This window comes from Aulonocara sp. 'chitande type north' Nkhata Bay, linkage group LG18 (genome assembly GCF_057382095.1).
Source record: "Aulonocara sp. 'chitande type north' Nkhata Bay isolate Kocher_YH1m ecotype deep benthic linkage group LG18, A_spYH_male_GT1.1, whole genome shotgun sequence".
In the NCBI taxonomy this organism is placed as follows: Eukaryota; Metazoa; Chordata; class Actinopteri; order Cichliformes; family Cichlidae; genus Aulonocara; species Aulonocara sp. 'chitande type north' Nkhata Bay.
The window spans coordinates 4,152,338-4,167,401 of NC_141361.1; the positions used below are offsets into that span (position 1 = coordinate 4,152,338).

Genomic DNA, 15,064 nt, shown 5'->3' on the forward strand with positions numbered 1-15,064 from the left:
ACGTCATAAACCATAAAATAAGGCACAGGAGTGAAAAGCAAGCAGAGGGAGCTTGTTAAAAGTTGATCCTGTGGTCAGTGAAAGCTGGAAGTCCTGAGTGAATGTCATAAAACAGATTTCCGTTGGCTCATTTTTATATTTATGCTTGCTTTTCCTTGACCATGTATGCAGAGTTCGCTGATATTTATCAGTAAAACTTTCATAAAAGAGTCATTTATGCAATTTCCTCATCAAGATAAAACGGTACTGCCGAGCCTCTAGCACAGAGCTTCTACTACAGTCGGTTCACACTGTTGCTTTTTGTTTTATCTGCTGAAATGTGCCCCCCCCCCCCCAACGATGTTTGTCACAGGGATAAAAATGCCTGTGGTATTGAAAAGGGTTTGGAGTCTCAAGTGTGTTCTTGGGTATTGGTACTGAGTTTGAAATCCTAAAATCATCACAACCCTAGTCTGCACTGCAGATTGGCCGTAAAAGTTTTGATACAAAAAAGGACGTTTGCTGTGTGCTTGACGTCCAGGGTGAAAGTGCATGTGGAGGTGGTCAGAATGGGATTTCCATAGAATGAGCCAAACATAGCAGCAATTAATAAAACGCAATCAAACAATGTACTGTATACAACACAATGTCTGCACCTCCATCGATTTATAATTTAGTGTTTGGATTTTTACGGTTTGTTTAAATCAGGAGGGCTCGTTTAAATGGTGAAAATGGCATGAAAAAAATAATGTGAGATCGAGTTTGAAATTGGCCGCTGGAGGAAAACGCAAGTGACTAAAACATCTACGGTCATTTTTCAGTGTGCTGTAAACAGGAATGCAGTGTGCAGTAGTTCTATAAACACCTCATAAAAACAAAAAGCCTTTTTCCACAGAGCATCAGAGTCAGAATACAGCCAGCGCTCTGATTACTGCGGTGCATGAAAATCTAATCAGAAACATTATCTAAACTCAGTCAAGTCAGCAGCTCCTCGCAGCATCCGATTGGCCGCTGCGAGCGGAGCCGTGTGTGTTTTATGGCTGCTGCTCATGTCTGTGTAATGGGTCACAGATCATATACGAGCAGAGCCTGTGTGTGTGCAGACTGGGGTTTTTTTCTGTACTTCTGCATATGTCGGTGTGTTTTTTAGTGTGATAATCACAGTTCTCCTTTATCCATCATCATGATCATCAACATTAGTTATCCCAGAAAAAGCCTCTGCAACCTCCGACTTCCTTCCATAATGCACGGGCCTGTTTGTCCTCGTAAATACAGAAAGCTTCAGAACTGTCGATTGAAGCCTTCACGGGTCTCGACAGTGAATCGCTTTACTGAGAAGAAGTTTGTGTCATAGATGAGCCTGTTTGAATAAAGATGCCAGGGGAAAAAAACACACCTTTTCACTGGATTGCGGGAAAAACCTTCAGAATATTCAGTACGATGTGTCTGCAGGGCCACACACATGGTTCCATTTACCCCTGTGCTAGCGAACAGCCATGGGAAGCGGGAATTTGGCTTTTCAGTATCTGTCTTACAAGCTGAGTGGGTGCGATTTGGCTGTGATGGGACTCTGTTGTTCTGCTGCCACATCAAGGAGCCGCACACAGAGGGGGATATCTGGTGCATTAATAGTTCATTTTTCTCCCTCTTTCTGTCTCATTTAGTTTAGTTTAGTAGTTCTGTACTCATCTTCATGTCTTTTTGAGAACTTGGATAAGTGGAAGACTTATATTTAAAAGCCGAATTCAGACGACAAAAAACAAAACATCTTTAAACTCATAAATAATTGTGCAGTGTCTCTACACATCGTGCAACAGTTTTAGGTTTTATCCTTACATCCATCCAGACTCACCTTCCAAAAATCCCACACTCCCAATTTATTCACGTTAATAAAACTTCTCCGCTCTCAGAAGAAATGACATGTCATGTGTCAGGACTCGCAGGCTTCAGCAGACACACTCAGCTCAGGGCACAGTAATACGTGGCACTGCTCACTGAGCCGGGTGGTTAAGTAACGTCTAATTAAGGTGCATTAAGCACTGGAAATTCAATAAGAAGGAGCTCATGTAAAGGCAGCAGTTATTATGACAGATGAAGTGTATTCAGCGCTGATCGAGCTACCGGTGGGGACGTCACTTACAGTGCTGAACCATTTCCAAGATTTGGTCCATATAGCGGCTTCAAAGAAGACAATTACATTTTCCCCGTGCAACTCTGTACTTCCTATAACTCTTGTGAATTGAGTTTTGCTTGAAGCTAAAGGGGAAAAAAAGGAAAAACAACAAGTAGTTTTGTAGCAGACTTTGATAATGTAAACTTCCATCCTCAGTGAGTTACATAAGAGCGTTCCCTAAACGATAGGCTGAGATTAGACTGCTTTTTAAGAAAGATGGAAGAACATCAAAGCTCGTTAAAGGAAAATTGGTTTCACATGTCTCCAATCAACATAATGAAAAACAAACCGGAGCTTTTAAAATACTCAATATGTAAAGTAACTGTTATTTTTAGCTGTGCTGAAGGCTGCAGGGATGAGTAGCAGTCTCCATGGCTGGAAAACTGGGCCACTAAGTGCGAAGTGATTCATTCCCCATAGAACCCTTTTTCAGCAAAAATGTACGTTTACAGCCTCATACAGTATGTGTATGTATTTGTTTAATATTTGATATGGTAGAGTTTCTTTTGTGTGTAGCTTGTGTCTGCAACGATTCTTTCCACGTCCTCCAGCATCCTCCCACAGTCCAAACACATGGATGTCAGGTTCATTCCCCCTCTCACCATATGACACCTGGAATAGGCCCCCCCCCCCCCCAGTTTTCTCTTTTTATTTTGTGACAATTCTTTAACCGGTGAAGCTTTTCGTGACTCCGACAGACTAATTTCCCCAAATGCATGTTCAGTTGTCCATATTCTTCTTAGTATGTTTAGCTGATCTTGTGTTTGCGTGGTCGTAAAACTGTGTGCGTTTGGATTTGTCGGTGTAAGAGTACGTGTGTGTGTGCGCATGCAGTCGTTGTGCTTGTGCATCTGCAGTTTGTATGATTTGCTTGTTTCCATGTGTGAGTTAATGCACGTTTGCAAGTTTATAGGATGTGTTTTGCATTACAACGTGTTTGTTTATTGATATTACTGCGCGCATACAGTTGTGAGTGAAATGTGTGCATCCGATAAATGAGTTCACGCTGACGAGTGTGTGTATTTCTGTCAGTGTGCTTGGGTTTAATCATGTGTAATTGTCTTTGTGTGTTTGTTTTGCTGTGTGTGACACGTTGTGAGGCTTTCCCAGGCAAGTCAATACAGCGGCTAATCGGTTCCCACAATCCCCTGATCTCACTCTGTGTGTCCAGTCTTTCAAATCTAAATAACGTCTTCCGCTGAGCTTGTGCTGGTTGGTTCTCCACAAACGCTTTGCGAGGTGATTGGTCTGCACCGCATGCTGGCAAAGGTTCAAGGTCAATTTGTGGACTTCCTCCTGGCTGCATTCCCCAGAGAGCAGTTTCACAGTAAACACCGGTGTATAGGTGTGCATTGTTTCCATTGTTTGTAACTCACTGTCATCACAGGGAAGCACAGGGAGCACATGGTTTGCAAAAAAATAAACTTTATTCTGAAGTGGCTTAAAAATCAAACACTTTCACCTTTGTGGAAATCATAGATTATCTCTCTGCGGTAAAAATGATTTACTCTCCAACTGCCACCGTCACCTCAAGTAGGGGAAACTTCCAGACAATTTATCCGTCTCACGTTAAGCTCACAACTCGGCTGACAAACACTCAGAGGCTTTCCTCAGCAGCAGTTTAAATGTCACGTCTTGATAAACTGAAGACAAATTCAAAATCACGTGAGCGTGTGACAGTTGCTAAGTCATAAAAAGTATTTCCCACTAACAGTTAATAATTAATCCATCCAGCAGGTTGCTCACACCAAAGACAAAGCAAAACAAAAGGTCTGGAGCTGCCGTCTACGACACATTGCAGGAAATTATCACTATCTGCTGGACACACAATGTCTCTCACAAAGCCGACGTGATAATAAGCATCTGGGCCTGCCCTCCGTCTGTTGTAATCTCCTGCTATCACGGTCAGAGTAAGACGGGGTGCAGGATCAGCCTCACTGTTTATCTTTACTCTTGAGTGATAGCTGTGCGTGAGTATCAGGTGGTGGAAAATTCAAATTCAAGCCACAGAATAATGTTTTCAGCACTGAAGAGAGAATAATTTAGATTTAGTAAGGTTTTGAAACCGCATGCCTGCTTCTGAGGGTTCAAGTACTCATGAATCATGTGCTCGAACAGTTGAGATCAAAATGGGTTCATAAGCCTTCTAGACTTCAGATAAGCGGTGCATGACGCAGCACTTCTGATCCGTTGTTCGGCTTTGTTTCTATTCGCAGTCGTGCAGAACTTTAAAAAATTACCAGTTTTCTTTTCTTTTTGCTTTAACCCGTCATTCGTTTCTTCTCGGCCTGATGTTTAAGGGGGATGGTGTGATGAGCATGTGGGGCTTGTATAAACAAGGGGCAGATAATCCGCTCTACTCGACTGACTGAGGGGACCTGATGATCTGCAGGTGGAGACGACTGAGGGTTGGAGACGAGATTAAAGTACCATTTGGCAGACTGTATCATATTCTGATGATTAGAGGTAGTATCATATATCAACACTGATGTACGGCTGCTGCTTTGCCAGGTCTCTGTTGTATAACAAAGATTTAATCTAAATGTCTCTCCCTGCTAAAATAAAGGTAAATAAATGAAACTCTTCATTTCAGTATAGACCCTGAACACTTTTCTTCAGTTAACAAAGAAACAAAGATGTCAGATGCTAAATGTTATATGAAGACTGCACACGAATCTTCTATCTTAGATCAGTGAATATCAACCAGAGTGAAAAATAGACAGACAGCGGAGCCAAAGGTCACTATATTTAGTCAAAAGAGCGCCCAGTTATCAGCATTCATAAGCTGTATGGATGAACTGAACACCGTCTAATAAAATAGGAAATTTCACATCTCCAAAAGTTAAGCACAAATCTTTTGGGGTGTCTGTAACACAGAGTAAGGCGTGTTATTTGTCAGGTCAAAATTACTTCAAAAGGTTGGGGACGATGGTTGAAAAGATCAGTTATCAAAACAATTGGACCTTCCTTTATATAACTGAGCTCTCTGGAAACTCCTAAAGCTGTTTAAAGTACTTGTTTGTGCAGATGCTATGCTATGGCAGTTTCTGCCCGGATTTCACCTCAGATATATCGGAAACAAGTGTGAAATCTGGGAGCAGATTTGACATGGACCATAACCAGGTGTTTGAGCGGCCTGTCAGCCGTATACTGTCACTAGTGGCTCGGCCAACAAGTAACTGATGCAGGGAAGCAGTGCAGACATCTCGCTGGCAACGATGCCATTAACACCCACCATAACGTTCAGTTCTCTTTAGAGCTTCAGAGTTGACTGAAGGAATACTGTGGTAGGATAGATTCACTGCAAACATTGATGGAGGACTGCAGCTGTTGGAGATGTGCCTGGTCTCAGAACAACTGGTGTAGACGAGGTCAAAGTTCAGCAGCAGCAACACATTGCATGGATTCTTCTAGAAAACAACTGGACTGCTGCTTCCTCGTTTGCAGATACATACGTGTAAAGGCAGGCTTTTCATTTATTCTAGCTATTTGTTAACAGCAGTTGAACGTCAGAGGACTAAATGAAGATGGAAGAAAATAGTGGCGTTTGTTTGCAGGAGCAGCAGCGGGTCATCTTCCAGAGAACATACCAGCAGTTGTGTTGAGCCAAAGTTTTAATGCTCACGAAAAGATAAAGAAAAAGCCTCACAGGCTTTTGCATTGACGGCGCTGATAGAGGGGGTAGCTGTGGTCGAGCACAAGACTCAGTTTGTTGTCGGAGAGGAAGTGGAATCTCCCAAACAAGGCAGCTGCTCATTCCCGACACCGATGGCGTATGAACGCTCCCAGCCCCGAACATATCCTCGCCCCCCCTCCCCAGCTCCCTGCTGGGAGAGTATTAGCCACACATGTCGAGGTTACTCAGGGAAAATACACGCAGGCGATGGATGACTGCTTCAATTCTACTCCCAGAGCTTTCAGGGTGGGAGGTTTGTGTTGGTGTTTTGGCTCTGGCCACGAGGAGGTGTCAGGATTGAGATAACAGCCAGAAAAGAGCATCTCCCTGGATAACTGAGACATGCGTCCAACATGTTTACAGAAGATATTATACGTTGGAGGATGGATAAAGCTCTAAACCTAATGAATCAAAAATGACTAAAAATAGAAGGTTGAATCTCACTATTATATATATTATTTTTAATCTGATAGGATAAGACAGCCTGCAAAAACACCAAAACCATGCACAAAGCACTTCTTATAACATGTGTCTCCCCTCAGAAAACCAATTATGACTCAAAGCTATTTCTTTCTCACTATATCCAAACACTTGTACCTCTTTTCTGGTGTAAGGGGGCATCCAACATAATTCTTCAGCAGCTTCTTTCCCACTGTAATTATCCTGCCTGTTCATACCAGTCATACTCGGACACCTCTGAGTGTGTGAGAGAGTTTGTTCAGGTTTAGCTGGACCGAGGGGCTCAGAGGTCTTTCTGGTGTAACAGCTGGGCTTTGATCCGCAGCTCCCAGTCCCAGTCGAGACTCTCAAGCGTTTCCCAGCTCATGTGTTGACATTAGCTCGGCGAGGCCCCGCTTCCTTTCATGTCAATGTGGTGATAGAAAATTAGTGTAACTGCAGATTTGTACAGGTGTCTCACTTTTCCTAATTTTGGCTGGTGGTTTTGTGTTGATGTGGTTTTGAAAGCTTTTACGAGCTGAAATTCTCTGACTGCTTCAACAGAACTTTCTTTGTAATTTGACGTAGTTTTGTGGTATCTGAACCATTGGTTGGATCCTGAAGAAAAGTTAATTAGAAGAAACTGATGCACTACATGTCTTTATGTAGTCTGCAACAGACCAGGAACACATGTTGTGCTCTTATCAGGTACTGATGCTCTGTTATCAAATCACGAGTTCGTTTTAAAGAGCTCAGAACTCTTATCACTCGTTGCATACAGACCACCTTTAATGCTAGACCAGTGTGTTTGGCTTCAGTTGTGACCCTGATGAACGCCACAAGATGAAACGCAGTAATGTTCTATGTACTGTAAATAATGCTGGCGTTTTAACCTGTTAATGATGTGTTTAAACTTGTTCCTAGCAATGAAGAATTATTCGTTTCTAAAGTATGACTGATGGGCAGAATCATTTACAGTAACAGTAACATCTTTTTCGACCGTTTCCTCTTTTGTTCTCTTTCCTCATTGAAGTTGAGCTTTACTGCTTTGGATGTCCTTTAATTGGCGATGATGAGCTTGTGATTTATTTGTGATTATTGGCGGTATAAGGAGACTCTACAGGTGTGGAATAATTTCAGCTGAAAGGCTTGTACATCAGCATGTGAAGTGATTTTTTGTTTGTTTGCATTGAGTCATGTGTTTGGAAGACTTTACATGTAATCACCAAATGTCTGTTACATGTTTGGCCTGAACACTTTTCCTCTCTTCCGTGCACGTTGGAATTGTGTGCAGCCGTCTGAGAAACCTCTGCTCTGCCTACTTGATCTAATCTAGTAAAAATATGCATTATACACTTAACTTTTGTGGTATTGCTGTTTTAAAAACATTACCTTCTTGACCATTTCCCCTTTAACCAGCCCACCTTATATCAGTTACTGAAGCTTTGTGCAGCGTGGTACGTGCTTCTTGAGTGTTTGCTAGCCTTTAACTCTGTGTGGTTTTCATCCATTAACAGATGCAACTTTAGGTCCTTAATTTCTTCATTCCTTTGTAAAGTACCAATGAGATCTTTGATGTTCAAAGTTCAGGCAATCAGTGGTGATGAATGACGGAGAGGAGGTGAAGCGGAGTCTTTTGGCCCAGATCCCTTGTTTAGAAACAGGGTTGTGTGTGTGTGTGTGTGTGTGTGTGTGTGTGTGTGTGTGTGTGTGTGTGTGTTCATGTAGGGATAGAGTTCAGGGAGGAGGAGATACAGAGAAGATTAAGAGGGGTGGGAGAGAAAGGATAATAAGATGTGTGCTGGATGCCTCTTTTTCTTCTCTCAGCAGAGAGAGGATGGACAAACAAAATGAATGTATGTATGTATTTGGGGGTGGGATGGGGGGTGTCTTTAGAGGTAAAAGAGCCTTGAAAAGTGTGCCAGTGGGTGGAAGGAGACCCTCCTTTTGCTTTCTACATCCAAACTTGGTGCGAGCATCAGATTCCCGTGCTGGTGCACACCAGGAATGTCCATATGTCCCGGGCTGGTAAACAGCACACTCCTTCTCTTTGTGCGTGTTACAATGGAGCACCTTCCTTTGTTCGGTTCTTTTCTGGAGCACCAAAGAATCCGACGCCGCTGTCTGCCCAGCCTCTGTTTAGAGCTCTCATTTGTGTTTTGCCTTTGTTTCACTCGCTTAATTTCGCTTTCACTTAGGTTCAGGAATCGTGAGGGTCATGGTTTGGGGTTAAAATGTGTTCATTCATAACACGAACCCAACCCGGTAAATGATAATTTTAAAAAACAGAAAGGGGATATAGATACATGGTGCGATGGGAGAGAGGCTGATTTATACATCATGATCATTGGTAACAGGCCTGGTTAAATATAATGTGAGAACAACGGTACACTCTTGGTCCTCATGTATTCTGAGGCCTGTAAACGATCTTCTGATGAAGATATCAAAATGGATTTTTATCTTCATGTGGAGACGACTTCTTTCAACACAACCGTGAGAGGAAAAGTTCATTCAGACGGTTAAACAGGAGGAGAACATTCAGGTGGTCAGCAAAAGCAGAAAAGCATCTTAAACACTTAAGGTTTAAACTCTTGGGACCTTCCTCTTCTCCCTCTTACCTTTTGTTCGGTCATTTAAGCAGGTCTGAATAATACGGCAGACAAAACCAAAGAAGCAAGGAATGCAAAAACTAGCAACTAAAACAAAGACGAAATTGAGGACTTCATATAACAACGGTTTCATTCATAATTTGCCAAACAAAGTAAAGAATGATGAGCAGTTTCTCTGTAAGACTTCTTATGACCAAATTGGGATCAGAAGAGAAATTCCTTTTCGAGTCCCTCTGACTGCCACATTTATATCTCACCAGGAGATCCCAGGACCGTTTGAACTGTGCCGCTTCCCTCCGCACAGAGGAGCGGTCAGGGGTTTAGAACAACACGCAGCACCCCTCTGATCTGCTGCTGACACTGCAACGCTGAGCTTTACTCTGTGTGTGCACGTTTTACTCCACAGTCATTCATTCATCTGCTAACATTTTCCCACCCAGGTGCCCCTCTCTGCTACACCAGGGCAGCTCTGTCTGAGTGAAGGCCCATGGGTCAAAGGTCACATGTATGTCTAGCTCGGAGAGAGGAGGGGCCTCTCAGTGAAGTGCAGAGCTTGTTTTTGCCATTAGCATTAGCCTGCCACGCTAATGAACAACAGCACATGTGGCTATGCGATTAGGAGGGAATCCACTCGAAGGGCCCCTCGATTCTGTAGCTCAGTCGTATTTCAGGGAGGCTGGTTTCTAGTCTGAAACTGTCCTATCAAACAAACGAATCCATCAATGATCTGCACTGTCTGAACTAAAGCTTTTCTTGATGTGAAGCTATTATTTTTAAAGGTTTCCAAAGCCAAAAGAACGATTCAAACAAAGTTTCAACCGTCTAAACATGCAGTTAAGAATCAGACCTCCTCTTGTAAATTCCACAGATTCCCTGCTAATCCTCCACAAACACAAAAGAATAGGGGAATTCTAGTCATTTCATATCCAGCTGTTAACCCTAAGGAGAAACGCTGTAGAAACCAGTGGCAGTAAACTTGACTGGTCAGCAGGTATTAAAGTCCTCTCAGGAACTCCTCGCTAAAAAGCATCAATAAACATGCAGCTTTACTGGCCTCCTGGGTGACGGCAGGTGGAGACCTCTGAAACTAAACACTGCACAGCTTACCGTGTTTTCATGAAAGCAGAGACTCTGCTTTTGGTCAGAGAAAGGTCATGCCGTGGCAACATGAAAGCCTGTGTCTTTAGCAAAGGACAAAATATACCAACAGCACCACCTCTGAAATAGTCTATTTAAATACTGTCATAAAGTTACGTTTCTCTGTCTCCCTGAGATTTCTAGAGTGCTGTACAAAAAAAACCAGACGCAGAAGTGGATCCCATTACTCAGTTAGCATTGTTGTGTAGAGTCACAAGATTGGATTGATCTGAAACCTAAAAGCGAAATAAGGAGAGAGTTCTAATGTTTTTAGGTTACATGAAGCAGTTTCTTGGGTTTTAATTCAGTTATTTAGATGATTCTGTTATGCAGTAATAGCATAGGTGTGGTTAGGATCTGTTGAGGGTCAACAACAAATTAAGATGCCCTTTGCTTTGTAAATTATCAGTTTAAAAAAAGAAATGTAGTAGGTTGCATATAATGGTCCCATTCATGCAATATCATTGATGACAGAAAATCACTGATTAATTGTTTAGAGACAAATGTATAAATGTCATATTTTGATTCAGAGTCTTCAGCAAACTTTTCTTCTTCCTCTGCAGGGCGACCGGGTGTGGTTACGGGAGGATGAGCAGTTCCTTCCCAGCACCGTGTCCTCTTGCTCCGGAGGTGTTGTTGTCTTTGCCACTGACTATGGCCAGGTAAGAACAACTATAGCAGGTAACACTCGAGTAACTCTACTGACTGTTAGTGCCAAATAATAAGCTTCTCTTAGCAGACATACATGTTCATTATGGAAGTAAAAGTTTAGCTGGACCTCTTTATATCACCTAGCTGTTAAAATGAAGTCTGTGCCTTTTAGGCTATAAGGTGAGACTTCCTTAGCAGTGGTGGTTCCCTGCTACTCTGATTTGCATTGGTGTATGTCCAGTGTTTAAACACGAGTTAGATGACCTATGTAGTACTTTTAAAATATGAAGTAAGAGGTGTAAAGTGCATCAAGGGAGCAAAAACTCACAGAACACAACAGGTAGAATGACCTTTTTGGCCCAATTTGCTTAAACTTAACATTAAATTTGGATGTAGTAAAATAGCACATCCTTAAAAAGCAGGTATAGTCCAAGGTTAAATTTTGGATTCTGAGGGTTACATTTCTTTGAGTGTCCTTCCATCCTACTGGGACAAAACATTAAGTCTATATGCCTGTTTGCTTAGCAGACAAGAAGCATTCCCATCTTTCCCACACCTGTTCTGTTGCTGATAAGAAAGCCCAGGCTTAGCGAGATCTTCCCATAATTTGGGATGAGCTCAAAATCCCTAAACTCCATATGGCTCTGCATAACATCTTTGATCCACATGTTTTCAAAACAGTGGATATGGAGGATGTAGGGCAGATGGAACTGGGTTTACATTGTTTTGGGTTGATTATTAAGAATTAACATGCCTCAATCAATCAAGGAGGTTTTGACGTTAGATTTGAAAACATCTTCTATGAGCTGTTTTGTTCCATAGATTTGGACTGAAGTGTCACGAGTACCCAAAAAGTTGGTTTCTGCACACAATGGTGGTCTATTGACTCCAAACATTAAAGTAATCACTCTAAAGACAGCCAAAGGTGCCAGCATCATGTGGTGTCAACAAACCAGAGCACATGTAAGAGCAGCATTTGGCTGGCTTCCTGTAGATAGTCACACCTCTGTTCTCATCTGGATTGCTGGGTGTCTAACCAACTTTCTGTTGCGTTTCTTTATATAGGCAGATCGAAACAAAAAGTAGACCCTAATATTATTTTCATTGTTTGTAGTATTAGTTGGGATGGGATACATTTGTTAATGTGAAGGTACCTTTTAGGACAGGAGTGTCGAACTCCAGGCCTCGAGGGCCGGTGTCCTGCAGGTTTTAGATCTCACCCTGGGTCAACACACCTGAATCAAATGGTTAGTTCATTAGCAGGCATCTGGAGAAGTTCAAGACATGTTGAGGAGGTAATTTAGCCATTTGAATCAGCTGTGTTGAATCAAGGACACATCTAAAACCTGCAGGGCACCAGCCCTCGAGGCCTGGAGTTCGACACCTGTGTTTTAGGATGTTGCGTTGGCAGATGAATGAATTTAATTGTATGATTGTTTGAGTAACTGAACTACAGCTTGCAAACTGAGACAACTTCTTATGGCTGATGTCCACATGTTGGTGTGGAGACATCGGTCACGCCACTATTTGGAACACTTAGACTTTACTCCATTTCCCTAATGCCAAATTTGGCAACTGATCATTACCCAATCCACATTGCACCAGACACCAACAGCCCATCCTGCAGGAAGTTGGTCTACAGGAGCTCAGACCCATGCAGCTTATTTGGGGTCGGCTTTTCTCCACCTTTGAGCCCCTCCAGATTGTGTGGGGCCGTGGCATGGCATGGTATCTTGTTCATGCGTGAGGGAAGAGCCAAGTGGGAGACTGATAGGTGGACTGGTGCAATATCAACAGTGATAAAGAGATAAGGTGAGGAGCTTGATCATAGCCAGTTGTGGTGGTTCGGATAATTGACATTGCGTCAGTGATAACTAACTTGACGTGAACTTTCTGTCTTCTGTTAGCTGAATCGTTGACCAGGTAGTTCAGGTATGTCAGCTTTTTTTCAAGAAGGTTCTCGTCCCTCGGACACGCTTAAACTGAAACTGCTTACAGTCTTTCTACACTAGTAGTTCTAACCAGAACCAGCAGCAGGAGAAGAACTAAATGATTTGTCATTTCACTGAACTCACGCAAGTGTGGGGAAGTGAAACTGCAAAAAAAACCTGAATCTGGAGAAAAAAAAGTGCTTAAGAAAAAGGAAAAAAGGTGGGCTTGTCTAAACTAAACCCTAACAAGCCAAACCGTGGGTCACAGGGGCGACACACTGTCTTACAGACTACCTCAACTTTTGTGTGGACACAGTCGCCCCTGCTAAGACGGTACGGTGTTATCCTAATAACAAACCGTGGGTAACACAGGAAGTCAAAGCTGTCCTCAACATGAAGAAGAAGGCTTTCAGGAGCAAAGTGAAGGAGGAGATGAAGGCAGCACAGCGGGAGGTGAAACGCTGCCTGAGGGAAGCAAAGGACACCTACAGGAGGAAGGTGGAGCAGAAGTTGGAGAGGAACAATATGAGGGAGGTCTGGAATGGTGTGAAAACCATCACAGGCCACAACACCAAGAAAAGCACAGTGGGGGGGACTGTGGAGAAGGCAAACGAACTCAACAACTTCTTCAACAGGTTTGACCAGCCCACAACCCCCTCACCCTCACCTTCACTACAGAGTCCTCTCCCCACTCTCCTGCCTCCCTCGCTTCCCCCCCTTCCTGACACCATGACACCCCCCTCCTCCAATCCCTCTCTCAGCAGCAAGACATCTCCCCCCCTCCCCTCCTCCCAAACATCTCCCAGTGTCACAGTGGATCAGGTCAGGAGGCAACTGAGGAAGCTTCGCCCCAGAAAGGCAGCAGGCCCAGACAAGGTGTGTCCTAGGATGCTTAAGGCGTGTGCTGCTGAACTTGGGGAGCCGCTACAACGAGTCTTCAACCTCAGTCTGCGACTGGGGAGAGTGCCCGCCCTATGGAAGACATCCTGCATCGTCCCGGTCCCCAAAAAGAACCGGCCCAATGAGCTGAATGACTTCCGACCGGTGGCACTGACGTCACATCTTATGAAGACTCTAGAGCGGCTCTTCCTCAACCTCCTCCGACCACAGGTACAACATGCCCAGGACCCACTACAGTTTGCATACAAGGTGGGTGTCGGAGTGGAGGATGCCATCCTGTACCTCCTACACAGAGCCCACTCACACCTGGATGGGGGAAAAGGCACGGTCAGGATCCTGTTTCTTGATTTTTCCAGTGCCTTTAATACCATCCGGCCCTGTATGCTTCAGGAAAAACTGAACAGGATGGAGGTGGACCCCTGCCTGGTGGCTTGGATCTCCGACTACCTCACCGACAGACCACAGTACGTCAGGCTGAAGGACATCACGTCTGACACAGTGGTCAGCAGCACAGGAGCAGCACAGGGAACTGTGCTGTCCCCTCTTCTCTTCACCCTGTACACCTCTGACTTCTGCTACAACTCTGAATTATGCCATATTCAGAAGTTTGCAGATGACACGGCCATCATGGGGTGTATCTGGGATGATCAGGAAGAGGAGTACAGAAGTCTGGTGAGGAACTTTGTCGCATGGAGTCACACAAACCACCTGCAACTCAACACCTCAAAGACTAAGGAACTGGTTGTGGACTTCGGGAGGTCCAGAGAAGGTCCACTGCCAGTTCAGATAGAGGGGGAGGAGGTGGAGGTGGTCAACAAGTACAAGTACCTCGGGCTGTGGATGGACAATAAACTGGACTGGTCATGCAACACAGAGCACCTGTATAAAAAAGCCCAAAGCCGACTGTACTTCCTCAGGAGGCTGAGGTCTTTTAACATCTGCAGGAAGCTCCTGAGGATGTTTTACCAGTCGGTGGTTGCTGGAGTACTTTTCTATGCTGTGGTGTGCTGGGGGAGCAGCACAGCAAAGAGGGACTCATCCAGGCTGGAGAAACTGATCAGGAGGGCTAGCTCTGTGGTCGGCATGAAGCTGGACACTCTGGTGACAGTGGCAGAGAAAAGGACATTAAAGAAACTGATGGACATTATGGACAATGCTGGGCATCCTCTGCACACGGCCATAAACAACCAGAAGAGTCTGTTCAGTGACAGGTTGCTTCTCCCCAAGACAAGAACTAACAGACTTAAAAACTCCTTTGTCCCACACGCCATCAGACTGTTTAACTCCTCTCTGGAGGGGAGAGGGAGGGGAAACAGGAGGACAAAGGAGGGGGAAACAACTAAGCTGTAGTGCCTCTGCACCTCACTGTACAATACCTTGTGCAATACTTTTTGTAAATAGTCAACAGTGCAATAGACTCAATACTTGAAATGTGCAATTCACTTGTATTTTTATTTTTTATTCCTATTTATTCTATTTATCCCCTTTGTATATTTTATTTATATTTGTCTCTGTATTTATGTGTGTGTGTGTGTGTGTGTGTGTGTGTGTGTGTGTGTGTGTATATATA

The 15,064-nt window shown here is 43.7% G+C and overlaps 1 protein-coding gene across 1 annotated transcript in view; it reads left to right on the forward strand.

The window, feature by feature from the left end:
- Nucleotides 1–15,064, forward strand: part of myo10 (myosin X) — a 128,014-nt gene that overhangs the window by 28,986 nt on the left and 83,964 nt on the right. Inside the window, exon 2 of the mRNA XM_086270578.1 lies at nucleotides 10,576–10,674. Coding sequence (XP_086126704.1) covers nucleotides 10,576–10,674 — 99 coding nt within the window. The remainder of the gene's footprint in view (nucleotides 1–10,575; nucleotides 10,675–15,064) is intronic.